The sequence below is a fragment of the Leopardus geoffroyi genome, chromosome A2 (genome assembly GCF_018350155.1).
Source record: "Leopardus geoffroyi isolate Oge1 chromosome A2, O.geoffroyi_Oge1_pat1.0, whole genome shotgun sequence".
In the NCBI taxonomy this organism is placed as follows: Eukaryota; Metazoa; Chordata; class Mammalia; order Carnivora; family Felidae; genus Leopardus; species Leopardus geoffroyi.
In genome coordinates this window covers 868,813-887,311 of record NC_059331.1, presented here as the reverse complement: position 1 = coordinate 887,311, position 18,499 = coordinate 868,813, and the positions used below count along the sequence as shown (strand labels likewise).

At 63.6% G+C, this 18,499-nt stretch overlaps 2 protein-coding genes and 1 long non-coding RNA gene across 7 annotated transcripts; 1 reads left to right on the top strand and 2 right to left on the bottom strand.

Moving 5' to 3' along the window:
* The first annotated feature begins 267 nt into the window (after positions 1 to 267).
* Positions 268 to 7,473, top strand: ADAMTSL5 (ADAMTS like 5). Of its 4 annotated transcripts, XM_045491237.1 has the most exons (14): positions 278 to 427; positions 694 to 974; positions 1,836 to 2,154; positions 2,428 to 2,623; positions 2,733 to 2,824; positions 3,069 to 3,129; positions 3,282 to 3,390; positions 4,711 to 4,838; positions 5,122 to 5,233; positions 5,584 to 5,670; positions 5,813 to 5,976; positions 6,118 to 6,316; positions 6,390 to 6,461; positions 6,796 to 7,473. In XM_045491237.1, the coding sequence occupies exons 3-14, from the start codon at positions 2,099 to 2,101 to the stop codon at positions 7,095 to 7,097; spliced, it is 1,578 nt and encodes a 525-aa protein (XP_045347193.1). In that variant the 5' UTR covers positions 278 to 427; positions 694 to 974; positions 1,836 to 2,098; the 3' UTR covers positions 7,098 to 7,473. The 4 variants fall into 4 exon arrangements, with proteins under 4 accessions (XP_045347194.1, XP_045347195.1, XP_045347193.1 ...); XM_045491238.1 differs by having other exon boundaries at positions 268 to 974; positions 6,130 to 6,316; XM_045491236.1 differs by having other exon boundaries at positions 278 to 974.
* Positions 7,474 to 9,326: 1,853 nt separating this feature from the next.
* On the bottom strand, positions 9,327 to 11,350 carry LOC123605017. The gene is made up of 2 exons (XR_006715548.1): positions 10,602 to 11,350; positions 9,327 to 10,369 (listed from the first exon to the last, which is right to left on the bottom strand). It is a non-coding gene; the product is annotated as an uncharacterized LOC123605017 (long non-coding RNA).
* Positions 11,351 to 13,208: 1,858 nt separating this feature from the next.
* REEP6 (receptor accessory protein 6) lies at positions 13,209 to 18,150 on the bottom strand. 2 transcript variants are annotated; one of them, XM_045491256.1, is made up of 6 exons: positions 17,939 to 18,150; positions 14,827 to 14,920; positions 14,601 to 14,739; positions 14,270 to 14,438; positions 14,045 to 14,107; positions 13,728 to 13,884 (listed from the first exon to the last, which is right to left on the bottom strand). In XM_045491256.1, exons 1-6 carry the CDS (start codon positions 18,051 to 18,053, stop codon positions 13,847 to 13,849), a joined length of 618 nt encoding a protein of 205 aa, XP_045347212.1. In that variant the 5' UTR covers positions 18,054 to 18,150; the 3' UTR covers positions 13,728 to 13,846. The 2 variants fall into 2 exon arrangements, with proteins under 2 accessions (XP_045347214.1, XP_045347212.1); XM_045491258.1 differs by lacking the exon at positions 14,045 to 14,107 and having other exon boundaries at positions 13,209 to 13,884; positions 17,939 to 18,149.
* Between the last annotated feature and the right edge of the window lie 349 nt (positions 18,151 to 18,499).

The following is an 18,499-nucleotide window of genomic DNA, read 5'->3' as shown; positions in this document are numbered from 1 at the left end:
GAGGGGTCAGTGTGCCCATGATAAGCTGGGAAAGGCGGGGGTGATGAGGAGCCCTAGGGGGACCCTGTCCTTGCCAGTCCCCGGAAACAGCTGAGGTCCACTTGGAAGTGTCTCGGTGAGGAACCCTGCAGACCCCACTGTCCGGATGGGAAAATAAGTCACGGGGCGGGGGCACGCCCCTGTGCGAGAGGGTCTGGTTCCAAATCGCTGCTCAGCCTGGGAGGGCGGAAGGCAGGGTGGGGCACGTCCTCTGGTGACAGCAGTGCCCGGGAATGCTCCTGGAGGGGCTGGAAGGGGGCTCTCCGCCCCCCACGCCCGGCCCCTCGAGCTGAGCTTCTCCCATTGCATTGGGGCCCTGCTCTGGGGTGGCCGGGACCCGGAGTGGGAGCCTCAGGATTGCAACCGGGCGCGCGGGTTCCTCAGTAGGGTAACCTTGAGGGAGGCTTCGGGGGGCAGGACCAGGGGAGGGAGGTACTGACCGGGAATGGGGACCCTCGCGGGGACGCGATCTGGGCGTCGGTGGAAACGGGACAGCGTCCCGGACTCCCGGAACCACGGCAGGGCCACCTCGGTTCTCGCACATTCCCGGGCCCTGAGCGCGACGCCCGGAATAGCAGCCCCGGGGTGGAGGTGGGGGGGGGGGGTAGAGGCGGTCGGTTCCCTCACGTCTCCCCCGCCCCGGGGCTTTCCAAGGTCACCGGGATACGGACTCTGGAACACCAGGCCGTGGTCTGAGGCGCCGGCGCCCGCGCGGGGCAGTCCCCTGCCGTAGATCCGCGCCGAGGCGCGCAACCGCCGCGCGAGGGCGCACGGGGCTGCCCCTCAGCCGGACCCCGGCCTGGGCGCGCCCTGGGAGGCCGGGTGGGAGGGGCTGCTCGTGGCTCCCCCCGCCCCTCCCCGCGGGCCCCGCCGCTTCCGCCTGTCCTGCGGCCGCCCGGGGAGCCGGGACGTGCCGCCTGGGCTCTCCGTAGCCGGTAAGTCCCTCTTCCTATCCTCCCACAATCCCGGCCGGCGTCTCCTCCCCGTCCCCGGGCCCGGGCCGGTGAGGGGCTGGCCTGGCAGCGATCCCAGGGTGGGAGAGAGCTCATCCCCGCCCCCTCCTGGGGAAACTGAGGCCTAGAGGTGGGGCTTGCTCCGGGATCACACCTGCAGGCTGGGGCGCGGCCAAAACGGGATGTGTCATACTCCTCCGGGAGGGTTCTCTGGGGAGCAGAAAAATGGCGCTTCCAGCACCGGGTTTGGACTCCCACCCCAGGGGCTAGCGCTCGGTGTGTGTGATGCGAGGGGGCTGCGTGTGAAAAGGCCAAGCCCCCCCCCCCCGCCCCCATCTGAGCTCTCCAAGGCCAGCCCGGACTCGGGGTTCAGAGGGGCACAGATACAGCCGGCTACACAGCTCTGGGCAGAGAAGGGCCCTGCCCAGTGGTCCCCAAGGTTCTCAGCACCCGGGGCCACCATGCGTCCCAGCACCTGATGCCCCAGGTCCGAATGTCAGAGCCTGAGAACCAGGGAAACTGAGGCTGGAGAGGGTCCAGAGTCCATTGGTACAGGACCAGGGCCCTGAAACTCGGGGCTGGAAAACTCCAGCTGGTTCTTTCAGTCCTTTGGGCACCCTGGCCCTGGCCTGAGAAAGGACTCACGGGGTGGCCGCTTCCCTCCGCCTTTCTCTGGCAATGCCATGGTCACGAGGAGGGTATGGATGGCAAGGGACTTCACCCTTTCTCTGACAGATGGGGAAACTGAGGCCCTGGGGGACAAGTCTACCCCCAGTCCACGCACCCCCAGAGGCCTCCCTCTTTCCTGCACCACCCTCAGCAATGCCTCCTTTTCCTCTGCAGGCTGCCCTTGGTGGAGCCCACATCCTCTGCACATGAGGTCACGGGGCACTGGCTGGACTGGGGCCAGGTCAACCCGCCTTGTGACCTCCAATCCAGGGGCTTCCTGCCACCACAGGTCTGGGAGCCGAGGTGGCCCTGGAGGCCCAGGTGCAGCCAGGGGGCCACTGCCCGGGACTCAGCCCCGAGCCAGCCCCACCAGGCGCGCCTTCTCCACAGTCCCTCATACAGCGCTGGACTGAGACCAGCTGATCCCCAGTGTACAGATGGGGACACTGAGGCCTGGGGATGTGGAGTGGCTGGCCCTTGGCCACACAGAAAGGTAGACGCATTGACGGTGGGGAGAGTGGTGATGGGGTCCCGACGCTGGAGATTCGCGTGCACAGTCCTGGAGTGATTCCTTCCAAAATCAGACACAGATTCAGCACTTGCTGTGTGCATGTAATCAGACGACAAACAATAGCAATAAAAGCAGATAATTCTTCGAGCTCTCCCTCCCCCTCACCAGGCTCTGTGCAGCCTGCTTTTCTTATCTGGTCTGACGGACCCCTCAGATTTTCCTGTAACGGGGCCCTGTTATTACCCCACTTTTCAGAGACGAGAACAGAGGCCCAGAGAGGTTAAATGACTGCCCCACATCACACAGCCAGTGGGCACAGAGCTGGGGTTCCGACCCCGGCCTGCTGGCGCCCCCACTGCCGCGCCCTCTCTGCTCCCCCACACCCCGCCCCCTCCAGAACCTGCTTCTGCTGTGGACCCTCCTGAACTGTGGTTTAGGGGGCAGTGCCCAGGTAAGGGGGGACACGAGTCCAGGGAGCCAGTGGGCTTGGGGACCTGGCCGGCGGTGTGGGGGCCACTGGCTTCTCTCCAGGCCGATGGTGCCTCTCTCTCCCCAAGTAGGGTCCAGGTGAGTGGACCCCCTGGGGTTCCTGGAGTCGCTGTTCCAGCTCTTGTGGGCGGGGTGTCTCTGTACGCAGCCGTCGCTGCATCTGGTGAGCGCAGAAAGCTGGGGCTTAGCAGGGTGGGGTGGGAGGGGGGTGCCTGCCCCTCCTCTCCCGCCAGCCCGCCCCACTGCTGGCCGCACCCTCTGCCTGCCCACACATGCTGTGCCTTCTAATCCCACTGATCCGGCTGGAATGTGGGTGGGGGCGGCCGGGCCCCAGGGTGGGCAGGCCAGCTCTGGAAAGAGGGTTACTGGGGGTCCTGACCACACTCTGGCCCTCTTGTTCCTTGTAGGCCTCCCGGGTTAGACACATGCTGGGGAGACACCCATGAGTACCGCCCCTGCCATTTGCCGGTAAGTTCTGTCCGCCTCCGGGGCCCTCGGGTGCGCCTTGGAGACTTCCTGCTTCCCCACTCGTGCCCCCCAAATACACCTGCCACCCTGCCAGGCTCTCTGGGCTCCCCTGGGGCTCCCCCAGCCTCGGACCTACCCATCTTTGTCCTCAGGACTGTCCCCCAGGGGCCATTCCATTCCGAGACCTCCAGTGTGCCCTCTACAATGGCCACCCTGTCCTGGGCACCCAGAAGACTTACCAGTGGGTGCCCTTCTACGGTGGTGAGTAGCCTTGCCTCCTGTTGGTCCACAGGAGGCAGGGAGGAGGGGCTGCTGAGAAAGAAAGACGACCGGAGGACTGCAAGAGAACATCAGCACTGGGGCTTTGAAGGATGCATAGGAGTTGAAGTGGAGGGGAAACCACAGGGAGGCAGGGTTTGTTCTGCACGGGGTTGAACACAGCCTGAGGATTTGCGTGGAGCCGTATCCAGAGGCCAACAGTTCTCAAACTTATCCCGGTGGCAGGAATTGTTGCCGCATTTAGCTGAAAATAGCAAGTTATGTAACTGTGTGCCCGGGGCAATGTGCCTCCGCATTTAAGGGAAACGGACAGCTTTAGACACCATAGTGGAAGCAGATACAGATAAGAAAAGCTGACAATGGAGAAGATTCCATCGGTCAGCCTCGTGGGTGTTTTGGTTTTTTGTGTGTTTTTCCCCCCTAAGAATTAGAGGAAATTTGCCATGATCCCCCCCCCACCCCCCCCAGAGGCCCTCCAAGGCCAGCTTGGGCTCTGTGCCAGGCAGGGTCTGCCAGCCAGGCTCAGAGAAGTGGGAGCCAGGAGGAGCACGGATCCCTGCGGCTGTGAGCTTGAGCCTGTGACCACACTGTCCACTGTGCCCCACTGCCAGGCAGCCGGGAAACTGAGTCCGGGGGAGGGCCAGTGACACACCCAGCTGCTCCGCATTCAGTCAGTACTGAATACTCCTTTTTTAAAATTCTTTTCCCCCCAATGTTTATTTATGTTTGAGAGAGAGAGAGAGAGGAAGGGGCAGAGAGAGGGGGGGACAGAGGATTCAAAGCCAGCTCTGTGCCCACCGCAGAGAGCCCGGTGCAGGGCCCGAACTCACAAACTGTGAGATCATGACCTGAGCCGAAGTCAGACACGTAACGGACTGAGCCACCCAGGTGCTCCAGCACTGGGCACTTTTTACTGGACACATGCTGGGTGCAGGGCCCGTGTGCTGAGTGACTTCTGCCCACTGCCATACCCCAGAGCCTGGAACGGTGTCGGGAAAGTAGTAGGCGCTCTGTGAATGTTTGCAGGACGAAAGTATGAACAATGGGCTCCCTAATGTTAGGGCTTGACAGGAATGCACGCATGCATGCATGATGCGTCGGCCCCGGGTACTTGCCCCGGGTACTTGCTTGGGAGGGTCTGGGAGCTGAAGGCAGACGCCACCTAAGTTCCAATCCTGGCTCTAACCAAAGCCTCCAAGTGTGGCTTTGGCTGAGTCCCTGGGCCTCACATGCCTGAGGGGGAGGAGGCCAGAAGCCCCGACAGACGTCCTGGACTGGCCCAACAATTCCTTCTGTCCCCAGCGCCCAACCAGTGCGACCTTCACTGCCTGGCCGAGGGGCACGCCTTCTACCACACCTTCGGCCGCGTCCTGGACGGCACCCCCTGCAGTCCCGGGGCCCAGGGGCTCTGCGTGGCCGGCCGCTGCCTCGTAAGGCCTCGCCGGGCCCCGCCGGGCCCCGCCCCCCGTCCACCTCACATCCAGGCCCTGGCCACGGACCCCACTCCTTTCTCTCCCGGGTCCCGCCCCCTTCTCCAAGCCCCGCCCCCAGCACCGCACCCCCCCCCCCCCCGGCCCCCCGCCCCGTGTCCCGCCCATGCCAGGCTCCACTCCGCCCCCTTTCCCCTTAGGCCCCGCCCCGGCCCCGCCTCCTAGGGCTGTCCCAGGCCAGGGGCTGTCCGCGAAGCCGCGCTCGTCCTCCCCGCCCCTGTAGAGCGCCGGCTGTGACGGTTTGCTGGGCTCGGACGCCCGCGAAGATCACTGCGGCCGCTGCGGCGGCGCCAACGAGTCGTGCCTTTTCGTGCAGCGCGTGTTCCGTGACTCCGGTGACCGCCCTCCCCGTCGTACCCGCTTGCCCAGAGCGGGCCCTTTAACGAGCCTCGGGCCCGGAAGCGAAATCCCGAGCTGATTGGGCAGTCCGTGGCCCAGCCCCCTCCCTCTCTTCATTCTGACTGGTTACTGTCAGATGGTCCCGCCCTTCCCGGAACAGATGGGGTTTTAACTCTTTCCCAGCTGCACTTAAGCGAGAATAATCTTACCTCCAAAAGTTTACCGAGCGTTGTGGAGGTGCCAGGACCCTGGCTAACCTGCTTACCGCAGTATCTCATTTAATCCTCAACTCATCCCTCAAATACCCTCCCACTCGCGCCCAACGCCCTCCTTTCCTTCCGCTCAGGTGCCTTCGCTGGGTACTGGAACGTGACCTTGATCCCCGAGGGCGCCAGACACATCCGCGTAGCCCACCGGAGCCGCAACCACCTGGGTATCGCAGGACCCGAAGGGGGAGGCGTCTTGCTGGCCGCCTCGGATACAGCCGGGGAGGCTGCGGCTGCGGCTGGGGGGGAAGGGGTGCGGGAGGCGGAACGGGCCGGTTCCCGGAGCCCGGGCTGACCTTTCCCTTGCAGCGCTGGTAGGGGTCGACGGGCGCCACGTGCTCAACGGGAACTGGGCGGTCAGCCCACCCGGGACCTACGAGGCGGCGGGCACCCGTGTGGTCTACACCCGCGCTGCGGGGCCAGAGGAGACGCTGCGCGCGGCTGGGCCCACCTCCCAAGACCTGCTCCTGCAGGTGCGGCCCAGGCTCTGCGGGGGCAGCTGGGAGACGGAGGGGGCGGTTGGCTACTGGGTGGGGGCGGGGGGACGGGGGCCAGAGGGCGGAAGCTGGGCCATCGGGTCCGAGTGCGGCTCCCTCGGCGTGACGCCCCTCCAGGTCCTCCTGCAGGAGCCCAACCCCGGCATCGAGTTCGAGTTCTGGCTCCCGCGGGAGCGCTACGGCCCCTTCCAGGCGCAGGCGCAGGCCCTGGGCTGGTCCCTGCGGCAGCCGCAGCCTCGGGAGGTGGAGCCACAGCCCGCTGAAGCCCCCGCGGCCCCAGCTGCCGTTTCCCCGAGGACCCCGCCCCCCGCCCCAGGTGAGGCGGGGACGGCCCGGTGGGAGCCAGCAGGGAGCTGAGGTCCGTGCCCCTCACCGTGCGCCCCCCACAGACCCCTGCTCACCGTGCCCAGACACTCGAGGTCGCGCCCACCGGCTGCTCCACTATTGCGGCGGCGACTTCGGTGAGAGACTCCTAACCCCAACCGCTCCCTGACTCCTGGTTGACCTGACCTTCAGCCCTGTCCTGCTGACCCCTGACGGCGATCTGACTTTACCCTTGACTCCTTGACCTGACTCCAGCTTGACTCCTTCTGCCCCTAATGGGACTCCTTGATCTGACCCTTTGCCCTCATCTGAACTTGGACCCCTCATTGATCCCAGGCCCCTCTCCACAGTCCCCAGGGACCCCCAGTGCTCCATCTGGCCCCGGTTCCTTTCTCTGGCAACGGGGTGCACCTGGGGGGGGGGTGCCCAGGGTGGAGTGTCCAGTCGGCCTCAGCAAAGTCCTGCCCACAGTGTTCAGGGCCCGAGTGCTGAGCCGCCTCCAACAGGCCCAGGAGATGCGCTATGAGGTTCGCGTGCAGCTCATCTATAAGAACCGCTCGCCACTGCGGGCCCTGGAGTACGTGTGGGCCCTGGGTCGCTGCCCCTGCCCGCGGCTGGACCTCCATCGCGAGTACCTGCTGGCTGTCCAGCGCCTCATCAGCCCTGACGGCACTCAGGACCGGCTGCTGCTGCCCCACGCTGGCTACGCCCGAGCGTGGAGCCCTGCCGAGGACAGCCGCGTGCGCCTGGCTGCCCGACACTGCCCCGCCTGAGCCGCGGGACCGGGCCCCCGCCACCTACAGCAACAGAGGCATGCCTGACCGGGCTCAAACTCAGCATATTTCCCGTCTTGCCCCGGCTGCCAGGGGCTTCCCGCCTACTACACATGCTTAGCTGTCCCTGCACCCAGTCAGATCCACTGTCATGAGCAGGAGGCACTGGTGAGGGAGGACACACTGAAGAGACGCTCTTATTTCCTCTCTCACTCTGGCTGCCAGGAAGCTCATAGATGATTTAGACTTAGAAACTTTGTGTCTGCTTTTATTTGCTTTGCCCCATGCTCACTTTCGTAGAGACACTGTCACAAACGAGCATGGCCCAAAGGAAGACTGCCCAACAAGACCTTGGAATAGAGCAGTTTCCCCTCTTGCCCTGGCTGCCAGGACGTTCACTGCTGTTTACCTCCCTGACACTCTGTGCTCTCTCTTCTCACTGACACACGTACGCCTCATGTGTTCAGAGACACCGTCTCCAACAGACATGCTCCCTAGAAGACACGCCTACCCAGGCACTGTAAGGTACCCATTTCCCCTTTTGCCCCGGCCACCAGGAACTTCAGAGATAATCTTGAGCGCCTCAGCAAGTCTGGCTGGGTCTTTCTTTCTTTCCTTTCCTTTTTTTCCTTTTCTCCTCCTTCCTCCCTTCATCCCTTCGTCCCTTCCTTCCTTCCTTCCTTTCGATTTTATTTTTAAAATAATCTCTACGCCCGATGTGGGGCCCGAACCCACAACCCGGAGACCTAGAATCACATCCTCCCCCGACTGAGCTGGCCAGATGCCCCTGGCTGGGTTTCTTTCGGACAACACTGCTATCCATCCCTGTTTCTCCCTATTTAATCTTTGCGAGCCCTTTTACGACAAGGACAGCCCAGTGACACATACGCGGCTGCAGAAATTCCAGGATGTGCTGGTGGTCAGACCCACGGTCACGCTGTCACGATGTGTGCACAACACTCTCACGTGCACCCCAGCCCTCCTCCTCCTGGTGCCCCCTCCCCACGCCCCCTGAGGGCCACAATGCCATCTCATGCCACCCGGGGCCCTGGTCCCTGTCCTCCTGTGTTCTCCTGGATATGTTCTACTCATCAGTCTTCTGGGGCCAGGAGGGCAGACCTAGGCCAAGTGTGAATTGGAGGCACCTGGAGGGTGTCACCCAACAAACCTTCTGGGGGCACTCTGGAAGGGCCACCCTTTACCTTCTCTCCCTGGATGGGACACTCTGGTCTTCTGTACCGTCCGTGGTTGTGTTTTCCTTTAGGACACAGGACGCTCAACTGTGGGTCTCAGGCTCAGTGCCTGACCTTGCAGGTGACCTGTGGCCGGACCCTGCCCCTCCCTGGGCCTCAGTTTCCCCATCTGCGAGTATCCTTTCAGCCCCTCGCAGCTCTGAGCATGGGAACTGCATCCCTCGGACTCCTTCCCCTGCCTCTGGGTCCCAGACCTGGCCCCATCCCCCCACCAAGTACTGAAGCTGGGGCCCCCCTGGGGCCCCCCCACCCCACCCCCGCCGGTGTTATACGGGGCACAGCGCTGGAGGGTGGTGTGGGGCCTGGGCGCCCCCTGGTGGTAGGACGGGAAAGGAAGGGACGCTAGGCACCTGGTGATGCCTGCACCCAGAGGGCCCCTGCCTCTCCCCTGGGTGCTAGCCTTCCTCAGCAACACCTCTCCCCACACTCTGGCTTCCTGACACTGGCACCTACACCCAAGGCCCCTCTGTGCCCGTCAGGGCTGCCCGAGGTTGTCCCTGCACCTCTGTCACTGAGTAGGCTATGTCGGGGACTGGGGGGTCCACGGGGCAGCCCTGCCCGAGCTCCCGGACCGGCTGGCCCAGCCGGTGGAGCAGAGACCAGTGCGGGATGCGCCCTGGCAGACAGGACCCCTGAGTGGCACCCCGCTCTGTGAGGCAACATTGTTTCCAGGGCCGATCGCGTACCAGTCGCCGTGGACGGTCCCTTGATGTCCTGATTTGCTCTTTCGCTTTAAAAGAAACACGAGGGGGCGCCGGAGGGGCTCAGTCGGTTGAGCGTCCGACTTCGGCTCAGCTCATGATCTCACGGTCCGTGAGTTCGGGCCCCGCGTCGGGCTCTGTGCTGACCGCTCGGGGCCTGGAGCCTGCCTCGGGTTCTGTGTCTCCCCCTCTCTCTGCCCCTCCCCTGTTCATGCTCTGTCTCTCTCTGTCTCAAAAATAAATAAATAAATAAATAAGCATTTAAAAAATTAAAATAAAATGAAATAAAACAAACACTTGAACACTTGAGAGAAGACGCCGCTGGAATTGTACAGATGTTCAAATCCCGCACACGAACACGCACTCCAGGTGGTCAGAGAATGACAGAAACGGGGTGGCCCCAGGGCTGTGTCGTCCTCTCTACAATCCCCGGTCTCGGTTTTTAGCAGTCCCTGTGTCCCCATGGGGATACACAGTGCCCATGTGGTCGCCGGAAGGGACCGCGAGCGAGGACAGTCAGACTTCCCTGCAGCGAGCTCCCTTGGCCGCGACAGGTGGGTCATCACTGGGGCTTCTCTGAACCCACAGGGTCTGTTAAAGGGTAAAGAACACAAACGCGAGTTCGAAGCTTGCGTCCCGTCAGCAACATAGCGATTCTGGCAACGATTGTTGCCTTCGCCCCCTGAAGTTTTCCCCACGACATCGCAGAACGCTGGCTCTGGGGTCCTGATGCTTTTCTTACTATTTGTAATTCTCTGCGGCCAGCACCCCCCTAATGCCTGCCCCGGGCCCGCCTACTCTCTCTGACTCTGAGCCAGGGTTAACCCCATGGAGGGCCTGGGCCCCCACCGCTGCTGAGAGCCCCGGGCCGTCCTACAGCCCACAGGGTTACATGCGGGTCACAGGGGGCACTGGGGGGACCACTTTGGGGTACAGCTTGGCCACATCTGCTCCAGATGAAGGTACGTGCACAGTGACGGGCTGAATCCTCGTCTCCGGAACCTGTGACCAGGACCTTGTTTGGCAAAAGGGCCTTTTCAGACGTAACTAAGAGTCTGAAGACGAGATCATCCTGGATTACCAAGGTGAGCCCTAAACCCAGTGACAAGTGTCTTTGTTAGACGGAGACAGAGGAGACAGCCACATGGCCACAGAGGCAGGCACTGGAGGGACGCGGCCACGAGCCCAGGGACGCCTGGGGCCTCCAGGAGTTGGGACAGGTGGACAGGACCTTGCCCTGGAGCCTGCCGAGGGAGGAGCTCGGTCCTGCCACACCCTGACCTCCGCTTCCAGAATGTGGGAGAATAAACGTCTGTGACTTTTTTTTTTTTTTCAACGTTTATTTATTTTTGGGACAGAGAGAGACAGAGCATGAATGGGGGAGGGGCAGAGAGAGAGGGAGACACAGAATCGGAAACAGGCTCCAGACCCTGAGCCATCAGCCCAGAGCCTGACGCGGGGCTCGAACTCACGGACCGCGAGATCGTGACCTGGCTGAAGTCGGACGCTTAACCGACTGCGCCACCCAGGCGCCCCAAAACGTCTGTGACTTTAAGCCTCCCAGCGTGCTCGTGGCTCTTTCCAGCCACCCCACGACACTCGGAAACGCTCGCCCTGCACTGACAGGTGTGCGCCCCGAGGAAACCAGAGCTCTGCTCACCGAAGGCCGGTTCTAGAATGTTCCTGGCAGCTTGAGTCGCAGTAACCACAAGCTGGAGACCATTCCATCGACGGTGGATGGTGCGCACGAGCCAAATGAATCCTGTCCACCAGCCCCAGACACTACCGTGTGAGCAACCCCTCCAGCGACGCGGTGCGTCTGATGGACACGGCTCTGAGCCGGACAGGGAAGCACGTGGCCACTGCCGGGTGGCTGGGAGGGGCCATGTTGTCCCCGAGTCACTGCTTACACTCTTCCGTATGTTTAAGTGAAAAACAAATCAAGTCCGAGGGGCTAGATGTCATTGTTCCCACGTGGGGAGCTGACCCTGGGTGGGCCGGGGACCATCTTTGGAGGGACGCCTCTAGAGCCCATTGTGCTGTCCCCCTTGGATGGCGGGGGACAGTGCCAGGTGCAGAGAGAGCCCGGTACTGCCACCCTTTCCCCGGACTACGGCCACCCCACGTTGTTCAGACAGTTGGGCCAGTGAAAAGCAGTTTCCCAGATCCCTGTCCCCAAAACCCGTGTGGACCTCTCAGCAGGGGGGGGGGACTCATTAATGATTACCCTCGATCCCAGCGAAGCCTGCGTCCCCAAGCAAAACCCAAAGTCCTCACCATGCCTTCCGGGTGCCCGTGTGCTCAGGCTCACCCCAGACTCCTCTCCCTTCTCCCCCTCATTCAGCTCCATCCACGCTGACCACCCCACTCTTCCTCTAGCCCGCCAGGCACAGTCCTACCTCAGGACCTTTGCACGTGCTCTTCTCTCTGCCCGGATCACTTTTGCCCTGGCTTTCGCAAGACTCGTGCCTCTGACCTGACTTTCCTGTCTCCTTCATGCCTCTACTCAAATGTCACTCCCGCAGACAGGTCCTTCTCTGACTGTTCCTGATATTGTTGCCGCCACCCCCCACCTCCCCACTGCATGTTTCCCCAGAACATTCGCCTCCCTCTGACATCCATGTTTATCATGCTGATTGTCGCCTCCCCAAATCCTCAGGAGCAGAGATTTTTTCTCTCTCTGGGCCATCACTCTTCCCTTGACTGTTGGAACAGTGCCTGGCATACAGCGGGTGCTCAATAGTTGCTGAATGATCAAATGAATGAATCGGACCCATCCCTCGCCAGTGGCCACCATCAGCTGCGGACAAGCTGGGACTGCCGGGGCAGGGAGAGGGATTGTGGGACACGGCACAGACACCTCAAGTGTCTCCACATCGTCTGATGCCCCTGGGGCAGCATCACCCCCAGCGGAGCGCCACGGAGGTATAAGCCTTGTGAGCATCTGCCTCGTTCATCCTGACGCTCCTCCGTGTTTCTCCCAGGGCTGTGACCAACTGGGATCTTGGGGCAGCAGTGAGGGGCTGACCGAGCTGGACGCTGCGGGGCCCCGGGGCCTTCCTAGTGTGTCTGCAGATGTCTGGCTAGGGACTTGCCTTTGGATGGGACGAGCCATGAGCTTACAGCCCCCTCTCGGGTGGGGCTGAGGCTCTGCAGGAGACACAGGTGACACCCCGCCTGCCTCGGGCCGGAACTCCAGGGTGCACCTCCGGCTCAGGGTCGTGTCTCCCAGCCGAGACCAGCTCCTTGCTCAGCGGCCCCCCCACCCACCCAGCTTCCGACTCGGGCTCTGCTTCCAGGAACCCCACCTCGAATGGGGGGTGTTCGATTGTTTTGAAGACGCCGTTGGATTGAGTTTGCCCTTTCTTAGACTCTTCGCGTCTCTATCCACACAACGGGCTGGGCACCTTCCTTCCTTGTGTCTCTGCCTGGTTTTACGATCAGGGTCATGTTGGTGTCGAAAAAGAAACCGACTAGGGGCGCTGGGGGGGCTCAGCCGGTTAAGCGTCCAGCTCTCGGTTTCAGCTCAGGTCACGATTTCAGAGATCGTGAGTTCAAGCCGCGCGTCAGGCTCTGCGCTGGCAGCGGGGAGCCTGCTTGGGATTCTCTCTCAGGAGAAGTAAACTTTAAAAAAAAAAAAAAAAAGAAAGAAACCAACTAAAGACAAAACGAGACAGGAGAGGGGCCACGGGCTGTAGGAGGCCCTGCGGGCGACACCCCCTGTCTTCCCCCAGTCTCCGGCCCCCCACCTTGGCTGGAGGCGCCCTGTGGTCCCGGGGCCAGGTGCTGCTGGCAGGGGGCGCGGGCTGGAGGGGAGGACCACTGCCCCCCGGCCACCCCCGGTGGGACGGGGGCAGGGAAAGCCTCAGGCGTGTCTGTGAGCCTGGCCCCCAGAGCTCCTTTCTCCCCCCATCGCACACCCCGCCCCCTTCCGTCCTTTCCCCAGGACCCCCTCCCAAATAAAGGACTCAGATGCCAATTCTCTCCCGAGCTCTCCTCTGTGATCCTTCTCAGCCCCGTGGCAAGACCTCAGGCAGGCGGGGGCGCCTCTCCGGGCCTCAGTCTCCTCGTCTGCGAAGCGCGGCCCACGGCGTCGGCTCCGGATCAGGAGACGCCGGCCAGGAGCACCCCCACCCCCGAGGACATGGCCGGACGGGTCGTCGGATGAGCTTTATTGAGCGCCCCTAGCAGGCCAGATGCTTCAGCCGCCAGCAGTGCTGGAGGCAGCGAAGCTGGTGTCTGAGGTGGGGCCAGCTGCACGTGACCTCCGTGGTGGACTCGGACGTGTACTCGGCCGAGGACCCGCACGGGCAGGGGGCCGGCAGCTGGGGCGCCGAGGTGCTGCTGGTGGGCGGTGGGCTGCCCTTGGAGGCCTGGGGGGCCGGCTCCCCCGGCCCGTCCGAGGCCTTCCCGGGGGGCTGCGCCACGGGGGGACCCTGGCTGGGGGAGGTGCTGGTGCGCTGCTTGGGGCCCGCGGGCTGGGGGGCCGGCTGGGGTTGGCCCGAGGAGGTGACAGATGACGGGGGGCGCGGCTGGCCGGAGGAGCTCACTCGTGCCCGGAGCCGAAGCTGGCTCTGGGACTTGGAGGGCAGCCGGGAGCCGCCGGCCGGGGGGTCCGGCGGGGACTGGCCCGAGGTGGTCTGGGAGGCGCTCCCAGGGAGCGGCTTGCTCGGGGAGGCGGGACTGGCGGGGGGCTCCCCCGAGGCGTCAGTCGAGGAGTTCGTGGAGGGCTTGGGGTGTGATGTGCCCCCCCGCTCGCCAGGCGGCAGGTCTGCGTAGCGGCTGGACGAGGGTTTCACTTGTCCTTCTGGGGCTGGGTCACGCTGGCTTGGGCTGCAGAGAGATGGCCGTGAGGGGGTGAGGCAGGCCCGGCCCCGGGGCCGCAGGGAGTCAGTCGGGGGCGAGGCGGCCGGGGCCGGGGCCGTCTTCCCACCCTCCGTGGGGACAGCGCCCGCACACGCGGGCCTTGCCGCCCAGGCCCGGGAGTACGTACGCTGGGCTCCAAGGGCAGCGGCGGGGGTGACGAGAGCCCGGCCGCGGGCCAGGGTCTGCATGACTGGTTCCCGAAAGCGTGGGAGAAAGAGGCTGACAGTGAGGGGGTGCAGCCACACGGAGGCCAGACGGGGGCCGGGCAGGGGCAGGAGGGGAAGTGGGCAGGGGCGGGCGGGCGGACAGGGCCTGCGGCGGACCGACGCCCCCGCACCCTGCGAGCACACACCGTCCCGGGTTATTGCCACGGCCACGTCCAGGGCTCTCCCGCCGAGGTCTCTCACGACGCTGTCCACGGCCTCGTGGTGCTTTAGAAACAGCGGCCGTATCGCGCGATGATACAGCATGTGAGCCCCGTTCCAGGGCCCGGGAACCATGCAGAACAACAGGAAGGCGCACTGCGGGCACGGGGCGGGGGTCAAGACCCCGTGCGGGGCAGGCCTCCCCCACCAGATGGACCGCCTCCATGAGACGCCCCTGGGGGGGGGGCGGGGGGCTAGTTCCGCAGAGAAGGGGCCGGGTCTCCCCCTCACACCCCGGGCCTCCCGGGGGCCACCCACCTTGCCCGCGTAGTAGAAAGGGAACCAGGACAGGAGTAGGTCGCTGAAGAACTCGGCCAGCCCGAACAGTCCATACACCACCCAGTAGGTGAGCCACACCGTGTCGTCCTCTTTGCTTGGGCTCTCGATAGCTTTGATTCTGGGGGCGGGGAGGCGCGCAGAGTCAGGGGCCGTCCAGAGCCCCCGACACCCCCTCCCAGCGCCCGGACAGCCAGCGGGCACTCACGAAGCATATGCTGGGTACACAAATCCGATTACATTGCACAGTAGAGACGCCCCGAAGCCGAACAGAAGATACAGGCTTAGCAGAGTGGCGGCTCCTGCGGGAGGAGAGGAGAGGGTGTGGGCGGGGCGGCGCGCTCCGAGCCGACCCTGGCACCGGAGGCCTCCTCCTGGCCTGGCAGACCCAGGCTGCCACACTCGCTACGAGAGACCCCTCCGGGATAGGCCTGCTGCCCCCGCAGCGCCCCGGTGACGCCTACTATGGCCCTGAGCCCCGTGTCCCCTCGTATATGCAACCAGTTATCAGTCGGTCCCCCCCACCCCCGAACGGTGAACTCCCCAAGGGCAGGTGGGGACCTTGGCCCTGATGGGTAGAGTAGTTAGTTGCCCAATGAACACGTGTTGAATGAGTAAGTGACCACCTGCAATCCTAACTGCCTTACTCTGGGTCCCGAGGGGAGGGCCGGGCACAAAAGCCCAGCATTTGAATGCAAACAACGGGAGAAAAACCTAGAAGTAAGGCTGCTCATTCCTTCATTAAGATGTGATTCCCGGAGGCGCCTGGGCGGCTCAGGTCAAGATCTCGCAGCTCGTGAGTTCGAGCCCCGCATCGGGCTCTGTGCTGACAGCTCGGAGCCTGGACCCTGCTTCGGATTCTGTGTGTCTGTCTTTCTCTACTCCTCCCCCGCTCAAGCTCTGTCTCTCTCTCCCTCTCAAAAATAAATGAACATCAAAAAAAGAAGACTTGATTCCCAGTGAGCAGAGAAAGGCAACATTGGTAATCTTTATCTCAATACGGTTTTTCATCCTGGCCACCGCAGACGATCCGGGCCAGAACATCTTTCGTGGGGGCGCCCCGGGAACTGCGGGGGCTGAACAGCATCCCTGGCCCCCACTCATCCGTGCCAGGAGCGCCCCCAGCCGCGATGTCCCCAGACGTTGTTCAGTACCCCGAGGGGGACAGCATAGCCTCAAGTGAGGGCTGTTGTCTTAGTGGGAGACAGCTGAACGTGGCAGTGTCCCCCAGACCCAGGAGAGCCCTCTGCCTTTCCACTCACTGCGTGACACCGAGCAAGTCTTTCTCGCTGCTTGGAGCCTCAGTCTCCCCATCTGTCAATGGGGTGGTAATGACCCTGCCTCCTCAGGCGGCCTTGGGGATAGCTAATGCCACCCAACAGAGAGAGCTCCTCTCTTCTACAGGTTTGCTGAGCACCTTCTGGGGGGTACAAACACATTCCCAGTGACGGGCACACACTGCTGGGGGAGGTGGGGAGCCAGGAGTGTTAGCTGCTCTGCAAAGAGTCCTCGTGAACCCTGCCTTCATAAAGTGCTCAGGTCTCTGTGCTTCCCTGCTGTGTCTCACTCACTGGCCAGAACAACAGGGCAGCTGGGAGGAGGGGGGACCAAGGTCACTCAGAGAGCCTCTGGGCTCCTGGGAGCATTTTACAGCCTCCGGCCTCCTCCCCAGGCGGTTATCTGTAGAGACAGAGGTCACTTGCGTCCCAAAGGGCACCCCCTCCCTTCCCTCCACCTGGGTTAGTCTTTATCCCTCGGGTCTGGGGTCAGGACAGGGAAGGGGGCCTCCCCAGTTGGCCCCAGGAGGTCTGGTCACTGCCTCATCTGGGTTTCCTTTGTTACCTGGGCTGGGGATTTGACCATCTGGGGCGGGTGGGGCCCAAGGGGGATGTCACCCCCAATTGCTAGTTGGGGGGAGCAGGTTTCCCAGGGCACCTCTCCCTCAATCCCTATTCCTGCAGCCTCAGCAATGGGAGGATGAGCTTGGACATTTGACGGGGGGGGGCACCATCCCAGAGATCAGCAACAGACAGGGCTCAGGGAGGGGGGTGGGTAGGGAGGGGCGAATGCTCCAGACGGGGGGGGGGGGCAGAGGCAGCCTTCCACAAAGCCCCTGACTCTCTGGGCCTCAGTTTCCCCCCCCCCCCTGTGCCTCCCAGCTTCCCCGAGAGGCCCCTCCTCAGGGCTCTATGACTAAAGCCCCGCCCACGGGTATCAGGGATGTGGAAAGTCAGCAGAGAAGTCAGGGCCTGCTCCCAGGGACAGGTTCCTGGCTAGGCTGACATGGCCTGGGCACTGGAGGCCTGGGGGAGTAAACTGTGGACCTTCCCTGCCTGGCACGGATTCCCCAGCTGGGGGAAAATGGGAGGAAAGTGGACTGCTGGGATCAGTACATATGTCCCTGTCCTCACCCAAACCGCCCCCCCCCCCCCCACTTCTGGACAAAGTGTTCCTGGAATTCGCTCCAGGGGGCTTCCTGGAAGAGGTGGCATGGGGCCTGGGACATGGAAAAAGAGGGGAGGGAGCGTTTAAGGAGTACTTACTAGACAGTTTGGGAGAGTGGCAGGGGGCATCCAAGGCCACTGAGGAAGAGGAAGAGGAGGGGGACTGGAGGGGTAGCAGTCAGAAGGGCTGGCTCCCCGCTCTGTGGCCCCCCAGCCAATATTTGCCCAACCCCACCACAGGGTCAAACAACCCAGCCCAACCAGTTAGGCACAGTGGGCCAAAGCACAGGGTGGGAGAGGGACAGGGCACGCCAAGGGGAGGTGACTGGTAGGAAAACAATGGGGGGAGGGGAATGGGAGTGACCCTTCTCCTCCTGGCCTGGAGCATGGGGGGGGGGGGGGATGGAAAAATCTCTACACTTGCTTCCAGGCTGACGTTCCTGTGGGACGGGGGTGTGGCAAGACTCCCAGGGCGCTGGCTGTCTACCCGCCCGCTCTCCCCTCTCCCAGGGTGGACGGAGCAACTGGAAGAACCGGACTTTGGCCTGGAATTCACCCAGGGCCACGACGGAGGGGGCAGCGAACGGTCTCCGACCTGAGGACTGGAGTGGAGGTACTACTGGGCCCGAGAGAGGGAGTGACACTAGCCAGAGGTCGCAGGGCGGGGGCAGAGGAGGGGCTGCGGGCAGACGCAAAGTCCTGGTCCATGACCCCTCAGGATCTGTCTCACCAGGGGGGTGCTCCCCACCGTCCGAGCCCGGACCCTGCAGAAGACGCCGGCCGGAAGGGGCCAGGCCCGGGACCCCGTTGCCCCAGGGCCTCAGTGTGCCCATCGGCGAAATGGGACAGGAGCCCAGAGCGCCCCGGACTGCTCACCCGTGGCTAAGTACCGCTTGTCGACACCTGTCTTGGCTTCGAGCGCCCTTAGCGCTTCGGTGGCCAAGTTCCTTTGTTCCAGAAAGTGCTCGAAGCGCTGGCGCAGGCCGTCCATGACACCGGCGAGCCGGGGCCTGGCAGCCCGAGCTCGACCGCGGCCCCGCACACCTGCCCCGCAGCGCGCGTGCCGCTTTACCCAGGTGCGAGAAGCCCCGCTCCGCCCCCGAGCTGGTCTCCGCCCCTGCGCCGGTCTCCGCCCCCTGCCCCCCACTCCGGCCAATGGGAGGGCAGGGCGGACAAAGGAGGTGGGGCCTGCCCCTTCTCCCCCGCCGCATTGCCCTCTGGCGGGCCGCCGGCCGCCCCAGCTGCGACGCCGGGGGCAGAGGGCGGGGCGCGGGGGCCGAGGGTGCCGATTGGCGGAGCGGAAGCGGGACGTAGCTGATTGGAGGGGTGGGGTCATGGCCGGGGATTATTGGCTGAGCCGTTGCGGGGGTGGAGCTGGGGGAGGAGGAGAGAAGCGTGCCGAGGGGCGGAGCTGGCGGGAGGAACTGGAGAAAGACC